At 38.9% G+C, this 23,293-nt stretch overlaps 1 protein-coding gene across 2 annotated transcripts in view; it reads left to right on the top strand.

Moving 5' to 3' along the window:
• Positions 1 to 20,483, top strand: part of RPA1 (replication protein A1) — a 69,971-nt gene extending 49,488 nt beyond the window's left edge. Inside the window, exons 6-17 of one of the 2 annotated variants that reach the window (XM_017651613.3) lie at positions 2,034 to 2,126; positions 4,321 to 4,453; positions 5,682 to 5,784; positions 7,034 to 7,102; positions 7,242 to 7,434; positions 7,600 to 7,739; positions 8,360 to 8,508; positions 10,702 to 10,834; positions 13,024 to 13,200; positions 15,773 to 15,880; positions 17,941 to 18,027; positions 19,486 to 20,483. In XM_017651613.3, coding sequence (XP_017507102.2) covers positions 2,034 to 2,126; positions 4,321 to 4,453; positions 5,682 to 5,784; positions 7,034 to 7,102; positions 7,242 to 7,434; positions 7,600 to 7,739; positions 8,360 to 8,508; positions 10,702 to 10,834; positions 13,024 to 13,200; positions 15,773 to 15,880; positions 17,941 to 18,027; positions 19,486 to 19,590 — 1,490 coding nt within the window. In that variant the 3' untranslated portion in view covers positions 19,591 to 20,483. The remainder of the gene's footprint in view (positions 1 to 2,033; positions 2,127 to 4,320; positions 4,454 to 5,681; positions 5,785 to 7,033; positions 7,103 to 7,241; positions 7,435 to 7,599; positions 7,740 to 8,359; positions 8,509 to 10,701; positions 10,835 to 13,023; positions 13,201 to 15,772; positions 15,881 to 17,940; positions 18,028 to 19,485) is intronic. The other variant, XM_017651614.3, reaches the window with a different exon arrangement.
• Positions 20,484 to 23,293: the final 2,810 nt, after the last annotated feature.

The raw sequence follows: 23,293 nt of genomic DNA, 5'->3' as shown, positions 1-23,293 counted from the left end.
ACAGTTGTCCCGCACAGCTGTCCTCTGGGCCTCTGTCCTCTGCTCTGCTCTCCTGCAGCCTTGCAGCTGTGCCGCTGTGTCCCCCAGAGCACTGGGTGAGCTCTTTACATAGAGTCAGTAGCAACGTATTGCCCACACGTGTGTGGTGAGCTAACCTACCAGGGCCAGATGAGAATCCTGGCCACAGGAACTTTCGTTTTATCCACAAGTGGTATTAAGAATATCCACACTGTTGTGCAGCCATCGCCACCATCCAGCCCCAGAACTCTTTCTTCATCCTAGACTGAAACTCTGTACCCATTAAACAATAACTCCCCATTCTCTACTCCCACCAGTCCCTGGTAACCACTATACTTTCTGTCCCTGAGTATGATTATTGTAGGTACTTAATAAAAGTTAGTTACATTTTGACAGAAATTAGATATTAAGAGAATACCATGATCATCTCCTGTTCAACATGTGATAGGAGGAAGTTAGGTATGTTTGAGACTGTGGAACTAGGGTGGAGGTTGTATATGTTTATGCTTCTGTCTTTGAATGTTCAAGTCTTTCGATTCTTTTGAATGTATTTCATGAGGCAGGTGAAAATAGTTTTACTTTTTCCAACCACTTAGCCCCAGTACTGTCTGCTGATAATTCATCTTTTCTCTACTGATTTTTTTAAAAGTTCACTAAAATTTCAAAATGTGCCTTCACAAGACACATTGTCTAGGAAGAGCAGCTTGCCCATGCAATTTCATGACACTTTGTAAATTCAGAGATAATAGAAAAGCTAAAAAGTAAACACAAAAATTCGCTGTCAATAATCCAAGCTCTTTTTTCTATGTAAATAAGGTCTCAAATTTTCTCTCCATAGGAGGAGCTAAAGAATAAACAATTCTGTTTAACCTTTTTAATTTTATGCTGTATTTATTTTACTCTAATGGCACAGTTAACTGTCATTTAGTTGTACCAGGTAAGAGTAATATTGGCAGAAGGAAATGAAATCTGTGTGTAATATGCCCATCTTAGTTAGGGCCTTGGAAAGCCCAGCAGGACCAGTGATTGGAGGAGGCAGAGATAGGGTGGTAGGCAGGGAGCTTTTCCAACGGTACTCACCGTTTTTGTTCTTAGGCCACTCTAGAACATTTTTTTGAGCTGCACTTGTGTGCTGCAAGCACTCTTGGTAAACAACCAGTTTGGTTGACTTCTCCTTTTAGTGCCAATCACAAAGGCAAAATCAAATTCTATAAATCTGTTAACTTTTTAAAATTAGGTGTGTTTTGCAATTTTAACATTGTCCAACTTCATAAACATTTGTTGAAAGGGTAAGGGGTAAGTAAATAGTCTAATGGTATGGCATTTCTTATTTTCTGCTTGAGAGACATGTTCGTTTCCCCTCTCCTTTTAATCTTCCTGTTTCCTTGACCCACCTGCTTCTGAAGTCCATTCTCATCTCTCCTTGCTGTGACAGTTCACTAGCACTTCACGGTACCTAAGGCTCTTTCAACTCTTATTTTCCACCAACTGTCAGTTGCAAAATAAGGTTGCTTTGTTTAGGAGGGAAAGGATAGAAGAATCCTTCCTGAATGTCTCCTTTTCCTTTGAAACAGGAGCACTTCAGAGACAATTGAACTACTTTTAGGTTTTTCTTACCACCCAGCTTTTTCTTCTGATAGATCCTGCCGTGAACACACAGTTCTGTTGATGACATCGATTTGTTGCTATGGAAATAGTGGTAATGTCACAGATTTCAGCCTGGTGACTTTACTTCAGGTTCATGCAGGAAAAATGGGCAAGGCTTTAGGGGAGAACCTCATCAAAACTGAAAGCTATCAATTATAAGCAGGTGAAAGATAAATGGAGCCAGCCTTTCATGTAATGAAAACAAAAGTGAACCCTGGCAAATGCACCGCGTGCAGCTGAATGTCTCAGCATGAATTCTGATCCCTGAGTCTTTGACAAAATAAAAAATTGACACTTTCTCAAAGTACTTAAGTTTAAATCTCATAACCCAAATTATTTGCACTAAAATGGTTTCTTTTGATCCTCAGGCCACAGTCAGCAGCAGGTCATTCCTTCTCCAGTCTCAGCAGCCAATCCACCACCCAGCAAGCCCCAGCAACAGAATGGGAGCTCAGGGACGGGTAAGACTGCCTCGTGCAGTGATGATAGGATGTGTGTCAGGCTTTTGAGCAATGCTTTGAAATTTAACCTGGGACTGAAGAGTGTTTTCAAAGTGCATTTATGACAGTTGCCTCTTGCAAAGAATAAGTCCAATTCTTATTGTAAAGAATATGACTGAAAAAATTACTAAAGATAGTCTTTTAAAGATACTTAACTTTTTTTTTTTAAAGCAGACTGATACGCTGTTCTCTGTTAATAGTTTATCTGGTGGTTATCACATCTTAGGTTTTACACCTTCTTGACTTTGGGAATTTACATACCTTTTAGGTTCTTGCCTTTATCTAGGATCCACTTATTAAATTTGGCTTGCTCTTGGGAACTTTCCCAACTTGGGCTCTCATGGGTATTTATCGTAGCTTGAAGACAGTATCATTTGTATTGGTTATACATTCTGCTTCTTGGTCTCATGGAGGAGAAATAGTTTACTCTCTTAACTCTCTGAAGCAGGTCCTGAAAGACTGTAATGGGATCATTTTCTTTACTTTGTGGCCTTTGCTTTAGGGACCACCATTGAAAATTATTATTTGTAAAATTTGGTTGGATTTATTTTTAGAAGTCCTTTTTTTTCCTGTCAGCTTCTGATTCACCACCACCTCTTCTCTCCTCAACTATTAGTTTCTCTTTTTCAATGCTGAGATTCTAAGAAAAGCAAGGTTAAGACGTCACTGACGTTTCTGTGAAAGTTTCAGGACATATAGGATATTTTTCCACATTGGTCTTCAATCAGTTTTTATCTGCCTTGCAATATCTATCTACCTTTTCTCTGTTTCCCTTCATAGGTGGGTCCGTTTATACAGAACTCGCAAATTATGTACTGTTAAGGGAGGTGGTAGAGTAGAACATCTAAAATGGTAAATAATCAAAAAGTCACTTCCTTAGGCTAAAATAAACTAGCATATTATTTTTCTCCCTCCTCCCACAGATTTATTTTCCCAGTTGTCTGTCTTTGTCTTACATTGTTATTTATTTTAAGAAATCATCTAATGTTCCCTAAACACCAATCAACTTGGTGGTGAAAGAAAAAAAGACTGGATATGTATTGAGGAGAGGCTACTTGGCATGAAAACTGGATGCATGTGTGTGTTACATAATTGTATATTTTATATATAATATTAGGTGTGTACTACACATGTATTATACAAAGTACATGTGATTCTTTGCATAACCTGGAGGTAATTATTACTTTTGTGTGTGTAGTCATCTTTCTTTTCCCCAGTTAAAATAAAACTTTTAAAATCTGGAACAGTCTGTGTATACTTTTTACTAAGTGCTGCAAATACCTAGGATAATGTAGTACATGCTGTGAAAAGCCAGTAAATAAATGCTAAATAATGATAGATGATGTTTCTAGCCAAATTCTCTTCTGAAGAAATGTTTTGATTAGACGATATAAAACCACTGGACTAAGTGATATTTTCTGAATTTGGAGGTAGACGCTTTACAGAAATGGTGTGTGTATGAAAGAATGAATGTGCATCATAGGCTTTCCTGTGTACCTATTCTTTCCTGGTGCAGAGCAGTTGCATAGACTTGAACAAAGGAGGCAGAAGGGATCCTGGTGGCCAGCCACCTGCTTGTCTGGAACCAAGATCTGATTCTTGCCCCTTGTTCCAAACTAAACCCAGTCCCATAGGTCAGTCCTGCAGACCAGTGAGAACTGGGAGTCTTGGGGCATTTTGAGGTGTATTTGTGATAGGTATCCTTCACCTCACATGATCATTCACTATGTCCCCTATTTTCTAGCCTTTTTTTTTTCTTTGACAACTAGTGACTTTTTATCAGTTTTACTAGTCAAAGAGGTTGTTTACTTTCTCCTACCCATTATCTTGCCCGTTGGTATACAAGAAAAGTTTGAGAAGGGTGAACGTCTGAAGGAGTAGTGTCTGGGTTCGTCGCCATTGCTGTCTTGCCCTTAGGGCTTAAGTCAGCAAATATAGTAGTGAACTTCCATGTGCCCACCTTCATTCTAGATTGCTTTTTGAGCCTTCTGTTTGAGTCTATTTGATCTCCGTATTTCTTGATTACTAAAAAGGAAAATTTTTGCCTTATTTTTGTCTGATTTCACAAGTACTCCTGAGTAATTGCTATTATCAAACTTACTCTAAAATTTAAGTAGAATGATGATTGTCCTTTTTTTTGTGCTCCTTTTTAAAGGTTCCAGTACATCTAAGACTTATGGTGCCTCAAAGACATTTGGAAAAGCTGGAGGTAGCAGCCTAGTGAACAGTTCTGGGGGAACACAGGCCAGAGTGGTACCCATTGCCAGCCTCACCCCTTACCAATCCAAGTGAGTTAGTCCATCGAATAAGTTCAGAATGTTCTTACAAAATAGTATAATAGGTTCTTAAGGGGTTTTGAGTCATTTATTTGTGGACTTCAAGGTTATGTAAGTAGTTCCTCCCACCACCACTTTTTTTCTGAGGGGTAGGGTACAAACTGTGGCAACCTTTAACTCTTTTATAAAAGAATGGCCAAAAAAACAATCAGCCATAGCCTGTGGCGTTTTATCCATATTGAAAATAACTTGAAAGATATTTAATGCTTAATGAATCAGTTGATAGCCCTATAAGTAAGTGAATGTTCTAATTCAGAAGACATTTATTTCATCTTCTTATCATATAAATAGTGACTTTTAGTCCAAAAATTGTTATTATTATTCAGTTGGCTAAAAGGATCTATGTGATTTGTATTGACTACATTAATATACCCTGAACATATATTTATTTTATATGACTTTTTTCCATTAAAAATCAGTCTTAGTAGTTGAAAATAAGTGAGTTCTTTTTTCAGAATTCTTTCATATAAGTTTTTATTTACTCTTAAATTCTTTGCAATCTAGAGAAGATAAGTTCTGTGAAATTATAAGAACCCAACGCTTATTTTTGGAATGGGTACCATCCCTCATTCATTCATGCATTCATTTATATATGTGTGTGTGTATATATATATTAATGTATCATTGATACACAATCTTATGATGGTTTCACCTAAACAGCCTTGTGCCTCCTTTTTTTTTAGTGGCTTTTGTCTGAGGTCATACTGCTTAGGGTGTTCCCTGTGGGAGCTCACCCATGCCATGTTCCATAAACCTTGTGTTTATATTCAGTGGGTGTTAGAAAGGAGACAGAAGTTTGATACCAGTTCTTATCAGTTCCCATAATTCAAAGTAGTGGCAAAATATAATTGCAGGTATTACTGCATTTTCTAGCATAGAACCTTTCATTAAGAGGATATTGTTGCCTAGGTGATGCTTTTTTGAGAAGGGAAAGAGTTTATAAATTTACTTATTTGACAGGAGAATGAGTTAGTGTTAAATCACCTTGTATGTTTTACTGTTTGCTTTTTCTGTACTGTAAAACCTGTACATCATCTTGGTTTTAATTAGCTGGATTAAAATATAGCTTACATTGAAAACTGGAATATGCATAAAATAAAGATTATAAGAAGATGAAAAAAAACCTTTCAGATCTTTTCCAAGTAAGACTGTGAGCACTTATATAATCTTTGGTTTTCAGGTGGACTATTTGTGCTCGTGTTACCAACAAAAGTCAGATCCGCACATGGAGCAATTCCCGAGGGGAAGGGAAGCTTTTCTCTATAGAACTGGTTGATGAAAGTGTGAGTATTTGTCAGGTGGGGAAATAGTCAACTCTTTGAGAAGCAGAGGACTCATCTCTGTGCAGACCTAAAAGGGGAAAAAACAACAGTAGGCCAAAAAGAAACATGATTGTTACTGTTTTTCCTCTACTGTAGTCTTTTGATGCTGTCTGGGAGCACAGGGTTAAAGAGCCTAAATAAAATCCTTGATTGTAAATGAAAGCATTTGTAGTAACAGAAGTCAGTCTCCGAAACTTGTAAGCAACCTCATGGGCAGCCTCTGTCTTGACTTGCTGACAGGCTTAGTTGAAGCCGTAGGAGGTGCTGTCTGCCTATGAGCAAAGTGGAGCTTTGGGCCATGGCAGAAGGCATGCAACAGCCACCTTGATAATGGTTTTGTGGGACATAGATTCTTGCTGTGCAGACCCTCTGTGCTTTACTTAAACAAAACCCAACCATGATGAAGATACTAAAAAAAATCCAAGTTGTAGACTCTCAACAGTCTTGTAGTTGTTTCTCTATCCATTAGTTCTGTTTGTAATTTCTGATGTGTACTTCAGTCTTTTCAAATTGCTGCATATTTCCTATTTGTTCAGACCTTTAAGAGAACAGAAGGAAATAAATGGTTTGTTTTTGGAATATGGAACAACATCCCAAATGTATTGATTATATGATGGTAGAATCAATATCAGAACCAAATTTTTTTACCAAATTATTGGTCTAATCTGTCAGTTGGCTAACATGTGAGCCATTTATTTAAGTTTCTTAACCATCTGTGGTGTTTGGACTGGTGCACAAGTAAAAGGGAAAATCACATCACATGCAACTTGAAAACATGACTTATAATGTTTTGGCAGCAACTCCTGAATATGAAGTAATCCCTCAGTGCAAACGTGAGGAAAGCTGGTGAATCACTGTGGTTCAGCATGCTTCCCTGTGGGCTTCACTCATGTCACTGAGTGTTCAAAATCGTCTTAATCTTGTTGTCAGAATATTAAATGTACTGTTGGGATTTTGCTTTGTTTTGTTTTTGTTTCTAACTTGAGATTAATAAAGCACGATAATGTAACCAGTTGGTTAAATTTAAGTTGTTCCATTGGGTTTAATAATTTGAATATGTGACCATAAAGTGTATGTTTCTGTAGCCCTTCACAGACCCCATTTGTGCTACTGCTTTAAAGATGTCATTTTGACACTTAAGTGTCTGTTTGTCACTGGTAAAACTTAATGAACACCACAGTTCTAACCTGCCTGTCCCATGCTTCTGCAGGGTGAAATCAGAGCCACTGCTTTCAATGAGCAAGCAGACAAGTTCTTTCCCCTTATTGACGTGAACAAGGTATGGTAGTGTCAGGTCTAGAACTGAGACAGTTGAGTGGTGGGGTGGGGGTGGGGGGACTCCAGTCCATTGGACAACTGTGCAGTGAAGAGTGTCTATGTTCAGTTTGATGGACCCATGTTCCATGGCTCTTTTGCAGGTCTATTATTTCTCTAAAGGCACCCTGAAGATTGCAAACAAACAATTCACAGCTGTTAAAAATGACTATGAAATGACCTTCAATAATGAGACTTCTGTCATGCCCTGTGAAGATGATCATCATTTACCTACAGTTCAGTTTGATTTCACAGGGATTGGTGACCTGGAGAATAAGTCTAAAGACTCCCTTGTAGGTAAGTCTGCATATGAGAGTAAAGACAGTTGTGATTTTTAGTTTCGTGTGCAACACCGGGGAGGTGTAAGACTGAAGCGCTTGCCGGTCAATCCTTGGTCATGCTGTAATGGGAGCCTTGACCATGTCTTGCTAAAACATCATGCTTTTTTTATGTCTATTTTAGACATAATTGGGATCTGCAAGAGCTATGAAGATGCCACTAAAATCACAGTGAAGTCTAATAACAGAGAAATTTCTAAGAGAAATATCTATCTGATGGACATGTCAGGGAAAGTGGTGTCAGCTACTCTGTGGGGAGAAGATGTAAGTACTTGCATTGAGCAATCAGTGCATGTGCACAGCAGTGGAGACATAAAGAGGTGCGGAGGTGGTTGTCTTGTCCTGTGAGTTGTGGGCTTTGGCCATGTAGGCTATATATATATATATATATATATATATATATATATATATACCTTTCCCAGTGAAGGATTGGGCTGTCTAGGGAATTTTTGAGATCCTTTATTTGGTTTACTTCTGTAAGATCTGCTGTGATTGACATTTCAAATCATAACTTTTGAGCATAATGAAATGCTCTTCCCTCTAACTCTGGGTTCATTTTGATGTATCTGAGCAGATTCTTGTGTGTGAGGTTATCTTGTGTGGGTTCTATATACCATTTATTGCATCTACTACTATTGACTTTTCTTTAAAAATGTTCTGTGTGGCATCTTACTACACTGATGGACAGTGACTGTAATGGGGTTTTTGGGGGGACTTGGTGAAGGGGGGAGCCTAGTAAACATAATATTCTCCATGTAATTGTAGATTAATGATACCAAAAAAAATCAGAAAATAATTAAATGGCAGTAAGTACATACCTAAAAAAAAAAAATGTTCTGTGTGTTCTTCGGCCAGTGACACTGTATTTGGTGTTTTTGTTACAGGCTGATAGATTTGATGGTTCTAGACAACCTGTGATGGCTATCAAAGGAGCCAGAGTTTCTGATTTTGGTGGGCGGAGCCTCTCTGTACTGTCCTCAAGCACGGTCATTGTGAATCCTGACATCCCAGAGGCCTATAAGCTTCGTGGATGGTAGGTTTTATGAGGCTCACCAAACGGGTTTTTTGAGCCTGGGCTTTGAGAAGAGCTGGTTCTTAAGATCAGTATGTGAGCTGTCTGCTGAACAGAGGGCTTTGTTACTGCATGGAATAGTTCCTATATTTCTTGGAGGCATTATGCCTTCTGAGAGGATGGCATTAAACCCTTAAACTGAAAACCTATAATCTCATTACAAACCTGAAGAGTCGAAGGAAGTGATTAGAATGGATGTGCCACCTGCCGACCCTGACCCTGCCAGAGCAGGGTGAGGCCAGGCTTCAGCGGCTGTGCGCTGGAGGACCGTATGGAGGAGCCTTTTTCTCCCGCTTTAAAGCTGTGAGCTTCTGTGATGTAAGGAGAGAAAGTGCCTTCTTGTTCTGTCCAGTGTTCGGTGCTGATCTCCATCTTCTAGTGTGTGTTCACTGAACTCCGATAAAGTGCAGTGGGAACAATGGGCTTTTGTTGGCATTATATTGTTATTCTCAAAGCACTTGGGATGAGGAGAGCCTAATAAAGTTTCCTTGTTATATATCTAGCTTTTTACAGTATTAAAACTCTGCCTTTAAAAAGCACTTCAAGCTGAAACATGGCATACAGGAATTGATGTGGTCAGGGAATACACTCTAACTCTAGATTGAGCTTTAATTTGAATAGCTGTAGTCATGGGGAAAATGTCGGTTTCCATCTATGTCTTAGGGTTTAAGTGAATAAAACATTAACCCGAATTACATACTCCCCACTTTTTTGAGTCTGTTGTGAACCAGTAGCGCTAGTATTTGAATAGTTTCTTGAAACATCCACTGGAGTATTCTTGTCACTTAAGCCAGCCTCATGAGTATGATCTCTGTGTATCCACATTGAACTATTCTGGGAGCCAGCATTGCATTAGAAGGTAGGGCCTGTTAATACTCTGACCAGAAATAACCCCAGCTCTGGCTTGTCTTTATTGCATGATTTTCTTTTGGGCTCTAGAGCTTGACCTCAGGTTATTTGCACACTCTCATGAAGGTCTTCCTATTTTACTTGTCAATAACCATGATCCTGGTCAACATAAAAGGATGTGGCTGTCTCTAGAATAAAATACCTTGGCATTGATCAAAGAGAAGTTCATTGTGCACACCCAACCTCAGCAGGGATCGGAGCTGTTCAGATCTTGGTTATAACCGTGTGGAATTTTACTGTAAGGAGGGCTGCCTCTCTCCTTGCTCTGTTGATTCCTGATGAGCTGTCTTTGGAAGCAAATGTCTCCTTGGAGTTTTTGAGACCATGAACTTGTGTAGCTAGTAGCAGTGAAACAGGTTTATGGGCCTTGCTCTGCCTCTGTGATGGATTTAGCCACTTACCTGACAGAATGAGAAGGCAGTTGTCTGCAGCTTAGGGCAGCATCCATTCTGTTAGATGGCCTCTTTTTAAGGAGCCTCTTCGGTATGTGCTTAGCTTTTAGTTATCCTTCTATTGGATGACATTGATTATCGGATTACATATGTGACATAATCTCTGGCTGACTCCTCCCTGCCACTAATATGTTTCTGAGCCACTTTTCCGTCATATCAGCTGATACATGACCAAGAAGTATAATCAATTTTAATAATAATGAGACTAATTTTAACTAACATTGGCATAAGTAAAATCTCACTAAGAAAACAGGTAATACCTTCCAATAAATTACTTTGGGTTATATATAATCTTTTGGGCTCTGTCTCAGGCTTAGAAGATTTTTTACTGTGGGAACATTTTTTGGTACCCTGTTACAGTATGTTGACTGTCACATTCTCTACTGATACATTTCGATGATAAAAATGTACCTGCTGACCAAGAATGAACATCAGTAGCCCAAAGAACTGCCAGGGCTCTTCATTATTGCTTCTTTCGTGTTGACTTCGCACGTTGCAGTTCTTAGGACTTGGGCGCTCTGACCAGCGTGATGTGAAAGGCTAATTTAAGGCTGTGGTACTTCCGAGCTGTCTTTCTTGACCACTGGGGGGCATCAAAGCAATTGAGATAAAAAGTGGTCATTCGGTTTCTCCAGTAGGCTTCAGAGACAATGGGGAAGATCCTAATTCAGCCCCTGTGACCATGACCTATGATAGTTGGGTGGGAGGTGGTTAGCCTGTATCTGGTTTATAGAAACAAGTAGCATATTCAGTAAGTATATCAAGTACCTGTTACTCTTTGTTTATTTTTCAGGTTTGACTCAGAAGGACAAGCCTTAGATGGCGTTTCCATCTCTGATCTAAAGAGTGGAGGAACAGGAGGGAGCAACACAAACTGGAAAACTTTATATGAGGTTAAATCGGAGAACCTGGGCCAAGGTGACAAGGTATCCTACATTCCTAACTTTTTCACAAAAGCATATAAAGTGTGCAGAAGGATGATTTGTGATACCATCTGTCAGACTTAAATTCAGAGCTATGATTCTTTCTTTTAATTGAAGTACAATTGATATTTAATTGAAGTGCAATCTTATATTAGTTTCAAGTATACAACACACTGGTTCACCAGTTATGCATCTTATTAAATCCTCACCACACTAGTTCAGGTACCATCAGCATAGGAAGATGTTACAGAACCATTGACTATATTCTCACTGCTGCGCTTCCATCCGTGTGGCCAGCTTATATGATTGAGATTTTTTGCCCCTATATCCTCCTCACCCCACAGTCTCCAGAGCTATGATTCCTCACTGGGGCTCTGACCTGAGCATGGTGTGAGGTCGAGAATCAATGCCAGAGTGAAGAAGCTGTGCTCGCTGATGGGAGTATGTGGTGTCCCATGGGTTGTTAAGAGTGTATCTGACTTAGTTGTTTAGTTGTTTAATTCTTACAGAGATCTTAATGGAGTGGTAATGACTAGGTTATGTATTATAATATGAACTGCCTTTGGGTCCATACTTCTTTTCTGGGATTGTTCCTACAAATTGAAATGCCCACATACCAAGAGGGAGGTTTGTTGCAGTTGGAGCTCATCCTGAGCATTAGGCAGGCTCAGTGTATGCCATCAGCCCATTCACATGTACGTTCAGTGGCTGCACAATGTTAATCACATGGGCTGAGAGTTGCCAGTATTGTCTGGCAAGAATTGGCTCTGGTATTTGACTTAGTTACAGCTTCCCTTTCACTGCATTTAATGACCCTTTCTCCCATCTTGCTCTAAACCTGTATTCTGTCAGCAGTTCAATATTTAAATCATTTATTTCTCCTTTATACTCCCCGAAACAGCAATTCTTGCTTTATTATTTTCATATTATACAGTCTCATTTCACTGTACTCCCTTATCCATCATTGTCATCACCTGCAACTTATGATGCTATTATTGTACAGCATCTTGTGAACTAGGCATTGGACAAATTTGTGTTATCCTGTCTTAGGAGCAGCACCTCTCTGGGTTGTCTTGTCACCCAGTTTCTCTCTTAAATCTAAAGGTAGAAAGAATGTAATAAGAAATCAGGCCTAGAGGTTATCTGTTGGCACTTAAACTTTAAAGTCATGCTTTGGATCTAGACCTTCCCTAGAAATACAGAAAAACCCTTTAGGCATTCTTCAAAGAGACTTAAGTTTCTTGAGAGCCTCCAAGATTGAGGACTCTCCTGAGCTCTTTAAACATCCATATTATTGTTTTGCCTTTTTCTGTCTAAGACATTGGAAAGTCCCAGAGGTTGCTGACCTGGCTCTGAAGTCAGAGTACCCCTGAAGAGAACTGCTCAACCCCAAAAATAATTCATCCCGTATCCTTCCTGTGAGAGTTAAAAGGCAAAACAAGTAATATAAAGCCACCAAGCATACGACTTCGTTCTTACTACATTTCTTTTCAGTGAATTTTGCATTCTGCTCAGTTTGATGACTTAAAACCAGGAGTTGACAAGAGTTGCATGGGCCAAATCCAGTCTGCTGCCTGTTGAAATGCAGCCATGCTCTCATTTACATATTATCTGTGGATGCTTGTAGCTGCAGAGGAGACTATGACTGAATGGCTTATAAAGCCTGAAATATTTGCCATCTGGCTTTTTAAAGAAGTTTACTGACCCCTGGCCTAGACAAAGATAAAGTTGAATCTAGGCCCTTTAAATCACTGTGACTGTTTTTAGTGTGGGAGCAGTGGTTGCACATAGCCATGCTAGATTTTACTGCCTTACCACCTGTTTCCTAGGTCTGTTACCTTTGGAGGGTCAGAGAAACAGGAGGAACAGGTCTTTGTCTCCTCAAGTCTTTGTCCTTCATATAGTCTATTTCAGTTTTAATTATTTGTATCAATTTAGAATTAACTCTTTTATTGTTAAGGAATAATATGCTTTAAAACTCAGTTTATTACTACTTCATCTCATATGTTTTGTAATGAGCAATTTCTGAAGCTACAGAATGAATTATTTCTTGTAAGCACATTGTGATCTTGAGAATCAGAATTTTTAAACACTTACCACTTATATGTAAGGGCAAGCTTTGGCTGACTCTAAGTCCAGTCCTGAATGTAGGCCTGGTACTCTGTTTCTCATGTCACTCTTTTCTCCTGAAGGCAGACTATTTTAGCTCTGTGGCAACAGTGGTGTATCTTCGCAAAGAGAACTGTATGTATTTGGCCTGCCCAACTCAGGACTGCAATAAGAAAGTGATTGATCAACAGAATGGATTGTACCGCTGCGAGAAGTGTGACCGTGAATTTCCCAATTTCAAGTACCGAATGATCCTCTCAGTGAGTAGAATGGGTAGATGAGAACCACACTGTGCTGTTTCTTGAGTCCCGGTGAAGTGCCAGGCACTGTAGAAACAGTAGCAAAGGCAAAACACGATTGCCTGTGGTAGGAAGCCTGCAGATGGGCAAGTGCTGAGGAGCTTCTTATAAATGTGCAAGTAAGGGGCCTTTCACGCAACTGAGTAGCAGTCTGTGCTCTCCTACTGAACCTTTTCATACCAGTAAGTTGCATTTAGACACCCAGCTGATTTCAGTCTGCTGTGCATGTAGTACAGTTCCACAGTCATGGTGCTCACCTGCTACTGTTAAGATGAAATAATTTGAGATGGCATTTCTGGAGACCAGTAGTTGTGCTTATACTGCCAGTGCCTATATTTAGTTATTTTTCTTGTGGATAATCTATTCTTCTAGCCTTAGTAGAGCTGACTTTAGAGGAATATGACTGCATGCTGATAAGGGATTGTGGCTTTTTTGCATTGTAAGAATTGTTTCTATTTTAAAAACCTTTAATGTCAAGGGTGTACTTTAAAAAAAGCTATAATAAATGATAATAAAGGTACAAGAGAATGGGTACTCTCAAATTTTTCTAAAAGGTGATTTGGGCAGTAATATACAGAAGCTTTAAAAATGTGTGTAGTTTCAGACCCAGTAAACCCTTGAAAGGAATTTCTTCTAAAGATATAATCAGAGATTTATAACTGTATAAAGATGATTATTACTCTGTTGTTTATTTTGAAACTTCTATATAACTTAACTGATCTTAATATTCTGCTGGTGGGAGAAATGTGAGATTCACATATAAATCAAGTATAAAAATCAAACGAATAATCATATCTGACTTGATTGTTCATGATGCGTGATCAAAACTGAAAGTTTCTGTGATATGACTGCCCTTGCACTGTTCACCATGTAAGAACTTGTTCACCATGTAAGAACTCATTCGTTATGCTTCAGAAGATTGGAGACTGTTGAGAATTAGGCTTGGGGTTCATTAATGATTGTGCATTGAGTCCCCTATACAGAATTTTATTGTTGTTAACAACCATTTGATCAATAAATATGAGAGATGCCCTCTCAAAAAAAAAAAATTCTGCTGGTTAATTCCTTTATTGAATACCCATAGAGTGGAATACCATGAAGGCATTAGAATTTGCCATTTTGATAGTTTCCATAGTTAAAATATTTGAAAACTATTTTTAATGAAGACTGCTGAATGACATACATAAATGTTTGGGCTTTATTAATTTAAAACAGCAAATTTTAAATGGTATGTTTATATAGTCTTGAGGTTTGTACACAGAAAACAGATTGGGAAGATGAATACCAGACTGCTGGCAGTGGTTATTTCTGGTTGATTTTTAATGTCTTTATATTTTTCTGCATTTTCCTTTTTTTTCTTTCTGCAGTGAGTACTCTTGTAATAGAAAATTTTAAAAAAAATCTCCTTAGATAAAAAATGAAGGATACTACCTGTCCTTCCTGAATTCTCATTGCTCCTTAAAATGTTAGTTTGGCAGGAAACTTCTACATTTAAGCATCTTATTTTCTGTAAACAGTATACTTCATGGAACTGTTGAAGTTTGAACTGTTAGTTTGGCAGGAAACTTCTATACTTAAGCGTCTTATTTTCTGTAAACAGTACACTTCATTGAACTGTTGAAGATGAAGAAAATTGTTTTAGATAGTTTATCAGACATTCTGTGAAACCTGACCCACAGCACACTGGCTTCACATGATCCTTGCCCATGTGTCTCCATTGTTGTTCTTGCCCCATATCAGGTGCTCTGATGTGAGCATGTGCTGAACCTATAGATAGGAGCCCCAGTGTATGATACATTCCCTTATATATTTGTGAGTGTTTTTAACTTATCATCTTGTTTTTCATCATAAATTTTGGTATTAAAGCTCTATGTATATGCAGTGAATATATGCAATCATCACAATACCTTTAAAAAGAACCTTTGCTGTCTTATTTCTGCTGAGCCTTACTTTAGAACTGTGTTCTTTGTGGTCCACTTTCTCCCTTGACTCTCCCTTATTCAATTTTATGTCATGGTCCAATTGGAGACACTTGATTGCTTATTTCTGTTACTGGGTAAATCTGGACAAAGGCCCTTAAGGGCTCAGGCTTTTCAACTGGGATGCTTAGCAGTGACTGAGAATCTCGTGGAGCTCCTCCTAGTGACTGAAGGATGAACAATTTAAAATGCGGAGAACCGCCCTGGCTCATTGGAGTTCAAAACCTTTAGTCCAAAAGCCATTGCAGCTAGCGGGGAACTAAGCTGGGTGTGCCTGGATTCTGCATCTGAAGGAGGTCTAATTGGGCTGTATCTCCACTGAGATCTGTAATCACACATCCACAGCATATCGTGTTCCTGTTGTGATCCAAACTTACAATACTTCTTTCTGTGATATTTTTCACATTCTTTGAAAAGAATATAGCATATACGGTGATAGTGGTTTCTTCCCCTGGGAATTATTTTAATGAGTGGTAAAAGTTAACCTTCCGGTCTACCTGAGTGTGTCTTTCTTTTATTAGTTCTTGAAATAATACAGAGTTGCATTTTTTTAGGTAAATATTGCTGATTTTCAAGAGAATCAGTGGGTCACTTGTTTCCAGGAGTCTGCAGAGGCTATCCTCGGACAAAGCACTGCTTATCTTGGGGAGTTAAAAGAGAAGGTTGGCCACATCTTTTATTATTACTGTAATAGTTGCCATGCTTTAACACTTAGCCACTTTTTACTCTTTAATATTTTTTGGCTTGTTTCTGTTGTGTGTTAACGTTAAGTTTCTTTGATGATATGAGAACTCATCTGAGCCTAATTTTGTTCATCTTGGGTGTGCTGACAATGAAGTAATGAAATAATATACATAAAAGTACTTTACATACAACACTTAACATGTATAAACCACTTATTTTCTACTATTAGTGTTAACATACCAGAGTTGATGTGCCTGCAATCACTTGAGATCTAGAAGATGCCTTCTGAAATAACTTGAAGTACAAATATGCCTTTTTAATGTAATAAATACCTTCCTGAAAAGTTGAGTAAAATCGTGGTTTAAATTCACATAAAAGATTCCTGCTATCTCAGGTTGTCAGATGCAGTCCTTACAAAGTAACTTTCTTTCATAAGGTAACTTTATCCATCTCTATCCTATCCTATGAAAATTTATATTTTCATAGGTTTATTTAATGCATGGAAGAGATTATTAATTATGCTTAGGAAAAATATTTGCTCAAATAAAATGTGTAAAGATGACCAGTAAAAGCTGTGTTTTTCTGGGCCACACAGATTGGCATCTCTATAGATTGTTTTCCCCACTTCCTCCAAATTGGCTAGAATGCTTTTAAAAGCCACTAAGGAAAAAAAGGATTTGTCATTTGTTGTGGCATATTTTTCTTATTCTTTCCTGTCTTTCATTCTGTCCGTCTGACTCTGCCTCCCCCTTTTTAAATTGTCCCTAAGATTTCTGAAAATCATTCCAACAAGCCCTTTTACAGAAATAACTGGAATTGACTGTAAAGTATGATGCCCTTTTATATGATTTGCCGTGTCCTCTATTTTCATATCAAATTTTAAGGCTCAGAGCATGCTTTCAGGGCTTTTCATGAGCTTATTACATTTGATGGTTTTTATTGCTGGTGAATAAGGACATGTAGAAACTCTTCCTCAGGATCCATGATATTCTTGTAGTATGCCACTCCATGCTTTCCCTAATCTTAGAAGAATAATGGCAGCTGGTATAATTTTCTGAAAGTTGAACACATTGTTTTATTTACATATCTGAAAGCCCAGAGGACTGACTTGTGTGTGTGTGTGAAGTAATCTTTACACAAAAGAGTTTTATATAACAAAGCTGTTTTCAGGTTCCATGTGGCTTACAAAGACAATACTTAGATGATATGAACTATTAATTTTATATAAAGTTATTATAAACTTATTTTATGCATTGTTATATAAAATGCTTTCTCTGGTCCCTCTCTGTTTACCAGACTCTTTTTTTTAATAAAGAAGCTTAATCAATTAGTATTTCAGGTATGAGAAATAGGAGAGGACCATATTTTTTAAAACTTGCCCTTTTGCCCACTTTGCCTGTCTTCACTTGCTCACCAAATCGGTAGCTGTAAATACAGAGGCTGAAATAATGTATATGACAACATGAACTTCTTTCTTAGTGTTTTACCCTCAATTCTTAATTTATGATTAAGAGGCTGAGCCTCAGATTTATTCCATCACAAACTTCTAAAGTTTAGAACTGTGTTCCCTGAGAGTGTTTCTTTCATTTTTTTTCTTACAATAAAAATATACATAAAATAAAGTTTACTATTTTTAACCATTTCTAAGTGTAAGTTCAGTGGCATTAAGTAGCACATTAACATTGTTGGGCAACCATCACCACCATCCATCTCTAGAGCTTTTTCATCCTCCCAAGCTGAAATTCTGTACCCATTAAACACTAACTCACCACTGTCCCGTCCCTCCCTCCAGCTCCTGCCAACCATCCTCTACTTTCTGTCTCTGAATTCGACTACTTTAGGTAGAGTATTTTAATTTTTAGTAAAATCCTACCTAAGTAGTTCTATGTAATGTCACCTGTAGATGTTTCATTCCTAAACCACTGGGGGTGATAATTTTCCCAGAGAGCTTTTTTCTCAGTCTTTTCAAAATTCTTACAGATAATTTCAAATGGTCCAATAATTTCCATGCCTGAAGTTTTACATTTGTTTTTTACAGAATGAGCAAGCATTTGAGGAAATTTTCCAGAATGCCAACTTTCGATCTTTCACATTCAAGATCAGGGTCAAACTAGAGACCTATAACGTAAGTAATGTCACCCAGGATCTGGGGGATTACAGGGGACTCTGGTCATGACAATATAGTTGCCAGTTGATGGCTTACTGTGTGCCTGGCCATGCTGAGCACTCTGCTGATTATTCACTGAATCTTTCAGACACTGAGGTACCAATATTACCCCTATTTTCAAGTGAAGAAATGGTTTAGAGAGGTTGTCTTGTCCAGTGTCAGGCATCTAGAGAAAAAATTGTTGTATGGCCTTTTCAGTTAAAATATTGAGGTTTTTTGTTTGTGTACTAACAAAAGGATGATAATGTGTCTAGTGGACTCACAAGGTTTGGGTTCTAGAGTCAGTATATGAAACAAAGACCACATGTAGTTAAAGTTATCTTGAAAACTCCTAAAGTTGCCCATAAGATTATAGTTGTATAGTCATAATAAAACAGCATTTATTGAACCTTATTATCTGCCCGATACTGTTCTGCACCCTTTATGTATATCATCTCACTTGACCGTGGCAGTAATCCTTTATGTATGAACTATTGTTCTCCCCATTTTACCAATGAAAATATGTAGGCATAAAAGAATAAGTAACTTATCTAAAATCACATGCCGGCAAGTTGCAGAACTAAGATTCCAACTCAGACAATGATACTTCAGAGCTTTGCTCTCAAACATGCTTATAATTAGGACTACTTAGTAATTACCAGACATACTAAATGCGTGAGCCCCTGAGCTGGACTATGCAGCCTTGCCAGACATCACCCCATTCCGTCTCTAAAAGCACTGTTCAATCCTGATAAACAGATGAGGAGGGAGGATTCTGAAAACATCTGTGCTTGTTTCAGAGGTTACTAGTTGTTTTATTATTAGACCTTTACCTTAATACCTGCTCATAGACATGTTTGTTTTTGTAAACATTAAATTAGATGGGAAGTCAAATGTCAGGTGGAGGGGGTCAGGAAAAGGTTTGAAGGGTCGAGCAGGCCCCTCACGGTTTGGACAGGGCAAGTGAAGTGCAGAGAGTTTGCTCCTTGCAGAGCTGAGATGGGACCAAGCCAGGTCTTCCTCCTCTGCCTCTGATGCTGTTTCTTCCACACCACACTCAGCTTTCCAGACCAGCTGTGTGGCTTTGAGGAGGTCACTTACCTTCTCTGAATTCTTTCCCTCTCCATAAAGAGACTAAATGAACTTGACAAGACCTCTAAGGTTCGTCCCACTTGATTCCAGGTTTCTCAGTGTCTGGGAACATGAGGGAAGGGACCTGTGTTGAATGGAAGCTTCTGTCCACTCTCCTAGTCGCAGAAATTTGGACTTGGTGCTCACTCATAATTTTTTCTGCACTGAATTACTGAACTCTGAATCCAGCATGTATTTGTTTTCTCCTACTGGGATCGTTGAAACCACTGAAGCAAAGGGGGTTATCACCACTGCTTCATGCCACAGGCTTTCCTTCATTGACAAATGGCTTTTCTGTTCTCAAAGGATGAGTCACGAATTAAGGCCACTGTGATGGATGTGAAGCCCGTGGAGCACAGAGAATATGGCAGAAGGCTGATAATGAACATCAGGAGAAACGCAGTAATGTGAGAAGAGCGATGCTGATTGGACAGAAGTTTGAAGATGCAGAACTGAAATGAAATTGATTTCCTCCCGCCACGTGTGACAGTTCCACTTGCGCTGCAGAGTGATAGAACCTGCTTATGGTGGGCTGAGCAGTTTGCTCTCCTGGCTGAATCTTGGAACCCATTGGTAGGCAAAGGAAAATCGGCTTAGATGGCTGTGGCATAAGTTGTGTCAGAATTAGGGGTTCAGCCGGCAGGCAGCATGATTACCTGTCACTCCCTCTGTGTTCAGGCTTTTGTCCGTTTTATTAAGATTTCATTATCTTCAAGCAAGAATTATGTCACAAGTAATTGACCTTAAATCTGCAGACAGTGAAGTAAATTATGTAACTATGGTTTCCACTTCTTCAGTGGTGACACCTTTGCAACTTGGGTTCCTCCTCGCAAGAGAGCCAAGAAGCAGTTGTGCAGACCTGGGCGTTTTAGTATGAGTATCTTCCTAGAATTCAAAGGCTGTTTCTAGAGGTGCCACGTACTTGTTAATGCTTGCAATGGCAATAGGGCAGAATTATTAATCAAAGACACATCTTTTATATCTGAAGAATATCCTTCCTTCAGGGTTTAATAGACTGAGTCAGGTGGGTCTGATATTAATCAAAATAGTCTCTTCTGAAGAAGGCTGATAAGCATTGGCTTGTCTGTCCCCTGGGGACATCTAGGCAGCTGCAAAGCCCTGCTGTAGTTTTCATTTCCTTTAATGTTGCATTTTGGCTAGTGGGTGCACACTTTTTCTACCTGTACATATTTCTTGCATTGTATGTTTCATTTCTTGACTAAAGCTATGTTAAATAGAAGGGATTTTGAAACAAAAAGTCCTTTGTTTCCCTTGCTTTGTTTTAATAAACAGTATATTCTCTGCTTGTGAATCCTACTTTTCTCTGAATGCAAAGGGTTCTTGTAACTGGAAAGCAATTAATTAGCCTTCATAATAAATGTTCACTTGGGGGATATGTTAACTCATTAAAAACTTGAAGATTAATCCAAGGCATGGAGATCATTCTTTCTTATGTCTGCAACCCTGAAATACATGTTTAGGAGAACGAAAGCACTAAAAACAAAAAGCCATTGTGCCCAAGAATGCTGATGATCTGGCGCTTTGGGATTTTATTGATGTTTACACAGCAGTCTAACACCAACCAGGCTTTGAAATGTATACAGACAGTGAGCTAGTAAGAAAACTATGCTACTGGGCTTTTCAGTCAGCAAGCATGCGCGGTGTGTTCCTAATCATATCAATTATCTATCCGGTTTCTGCAACCCACCGCTTGGCACTTACAGCACATCTCCAAGCATCCAGGCAGTGTTGTAGTCAGCCAGCAGCCATAGGACCTGGCTTTTAATTTGTGCAGGTGTGGTATGTGGAGGCCTTCATGGAGCTGTAGGGTGATGATACCCTGTTTCATCCTTGGCTGTCCTCTTCAGGAAGAACCAGCTGGCTCTAGGCAGAGGCCTCGACAGTTTTTATGGAAGCTCTTTTCTGTCTGACCTTGCTTATAAAGCACTGACTAGAAAATTATGCTCTTCAACACTGTTGTGGATTGACAAATTTGTGGGTTGGAAGTGGTAATCTAGCTTTCAGTCCAGTAACCAGTCTTGTATCTACTCCCAACATTCCCTCCTCTGCCCAGCATGTCCATCTACCCTGTGAAGAGGACTGCCTGGCAGTGTTACCGTGACGTCTCGAGTGCTGTACTGTCACCACCCTTTCTCAATGACTGTGGTGAAACAAGTGCATCTACATGGATGCCATTAGAAATCCACAGGGGGTGCTTGGGGGAGGGCGGCTCTCCTGAGGGAGGATGTTGAGCAGATTTCCCTACTAAAGATCAGATCACTGGTAGAGGAGCATCAGAAATTGGCTCCACTGTAACATGCTTTTAAGAGATTTAGGTCCCTGAGAATTGCCTAAATGGATTCTGGCCCATGGTTCTTAGCATTATCTTGGATATAGTCTACCTCGAAAGGCTGTTCATGTTGTTCTATTTCTCATCTTTCACTTAGAGATCAATATGTATTTTGTGTGCACCATGACATCAGCGTAAAGCAATTAGGAAAAAATTTAATCATTCTGCCTTTATTTCGAATGGTTCTTGGATTCCCTCCAGTCTCATTGTGAAAGAGGCAGGAAAAATAAACAAAGAAAAAGATAATAATCTGATGTCTGTCCATATTTTCAGTGTTTTATGCTTTCCATTTGAGCCTTGTTACTCTAGCGTGCCATTATGACTTTTTTGAACCACAGAGTCAAACATTTCCCCCTCCCCTACTTTTTTTTTCCTGAGTGGTCTATCTTTGAGAAGTATAAATAATATCGATCATGGTATTTAATACACTAATGAAACCCATGGTTATTGACTACATAATTAATATACTGTCTAAAAGTGAAGTTTGGCAGCCCAGTATGTAAAGGTTTATATTGACTTGTGTTTCTTTGGCAATATGCCTCCTAAGGTTTCATTTATAGAAAATGAAACAGGTTGTCGAGTCTCCTTTTCACTTGTTAGAAGGCCCCTAGTTCCCTAGCAAACTGGTCTGTGCCTTACCGCCCGCCCACCCCTCTTTGTGGTTTGTCAGCTCTTAGGTTTATAATACACTCAGTTGGTAGAGTTCTAGCTTTTATAAACACTTTTGGAAATCATCAGGTTTTCTCAGGATAGGATTTAGATGTTTCATTCTTGTCTGTCTGAAAAGGACCTCAACTGAGTGAGTATATTTTCTTAAGCTGAGAAGTATTACTAATATCTGTTAAGAAAGGAAAGAAATCTAACTTTGTGGGCAATTGATTATTTCTTACACAAGTAATCCATGTTCATTGTAGAAATATAACCTGCAAATAAGGAAAAACAAAATGATCCAGGATATCACCAATCAGCCATAACCATTTGTATAATATGCCTATAGTTTATTTAAAAGTGGGATTATACTATGCATATGTAAGTCCAGAGGAAATCCTGGGGCAAAATACCTCTAAAAACCGAAATCAGTCAAAGGGAGAAATAAAGTTTAAAACCCATTTATTGCTTACAAGTAAACTGCAGTCCAGGGCCGGCTCCTCCTCTGCTCCTGAAGAAGCAAACAAGCAAGACAGCCAGCCCCTCCCTTTAAACTCTCAGGTTCAGACACGCCCTTGGATCCCCAGGTAATTACCCACTGACATTGAGATGAACTTCTCTCCACCCCTGAGGATATGCAAATGCACTAACGCCAGGCGAGATACTCTGGAAATGTTACAATTTTACCCACAGGCCAGCCCTCCAGAAATCTCGCTTTATAATCTACTCACTTTATAATGTACTCGTTCCCCTTCTTCCACTATAGTCCCGGGACCAGAAAACTGGAGCATTGTTGATCAGACTAATGACATAACAATAGCAACAGCAATAAAATGATAATCCTCAAACTAGAGAATTCAGCTAGGTTCAAAGTTTTATGCAGATTAAGTCCACAGCTTGTGTCCATTCCATAGGTGGGCAGTAGCTGAGGGTTCAGAGCAATCATCACATGGCAGCTGCAGCCAGGGTGCGCATTCAGGCCACAAGGACTGTAGGAGAAAATAACCTTAAGGGCGATAAGATACATGTTTTAATGATACCAGCATAGGCAAATCTTGTCCATCAGGTAGGATACATGCAAGAGAGCGGTCTTGTGATAAAACAGTGGCAGGAATG

The sequence above is a fragment of the Manis javanica genome, chromosome 4 (assembly GCF_040802235.1).
Source record: "Manis javanica isolate MJ-LG chromosome 4, MJ_LKY, whole genome shotgun sequence".
In the NCBI taxonomy this organism is placed as follows: Eukaryota; Metazoa; Chordata; class Mammalia; order Pholidota; family Manidae; genus Manis; species Manis javanica.
The sequence above is the reverse complement of the archived record's forward strand: the minus strand, read 5'-3'. Positions and strand labels throughout refer to the sequence as shown.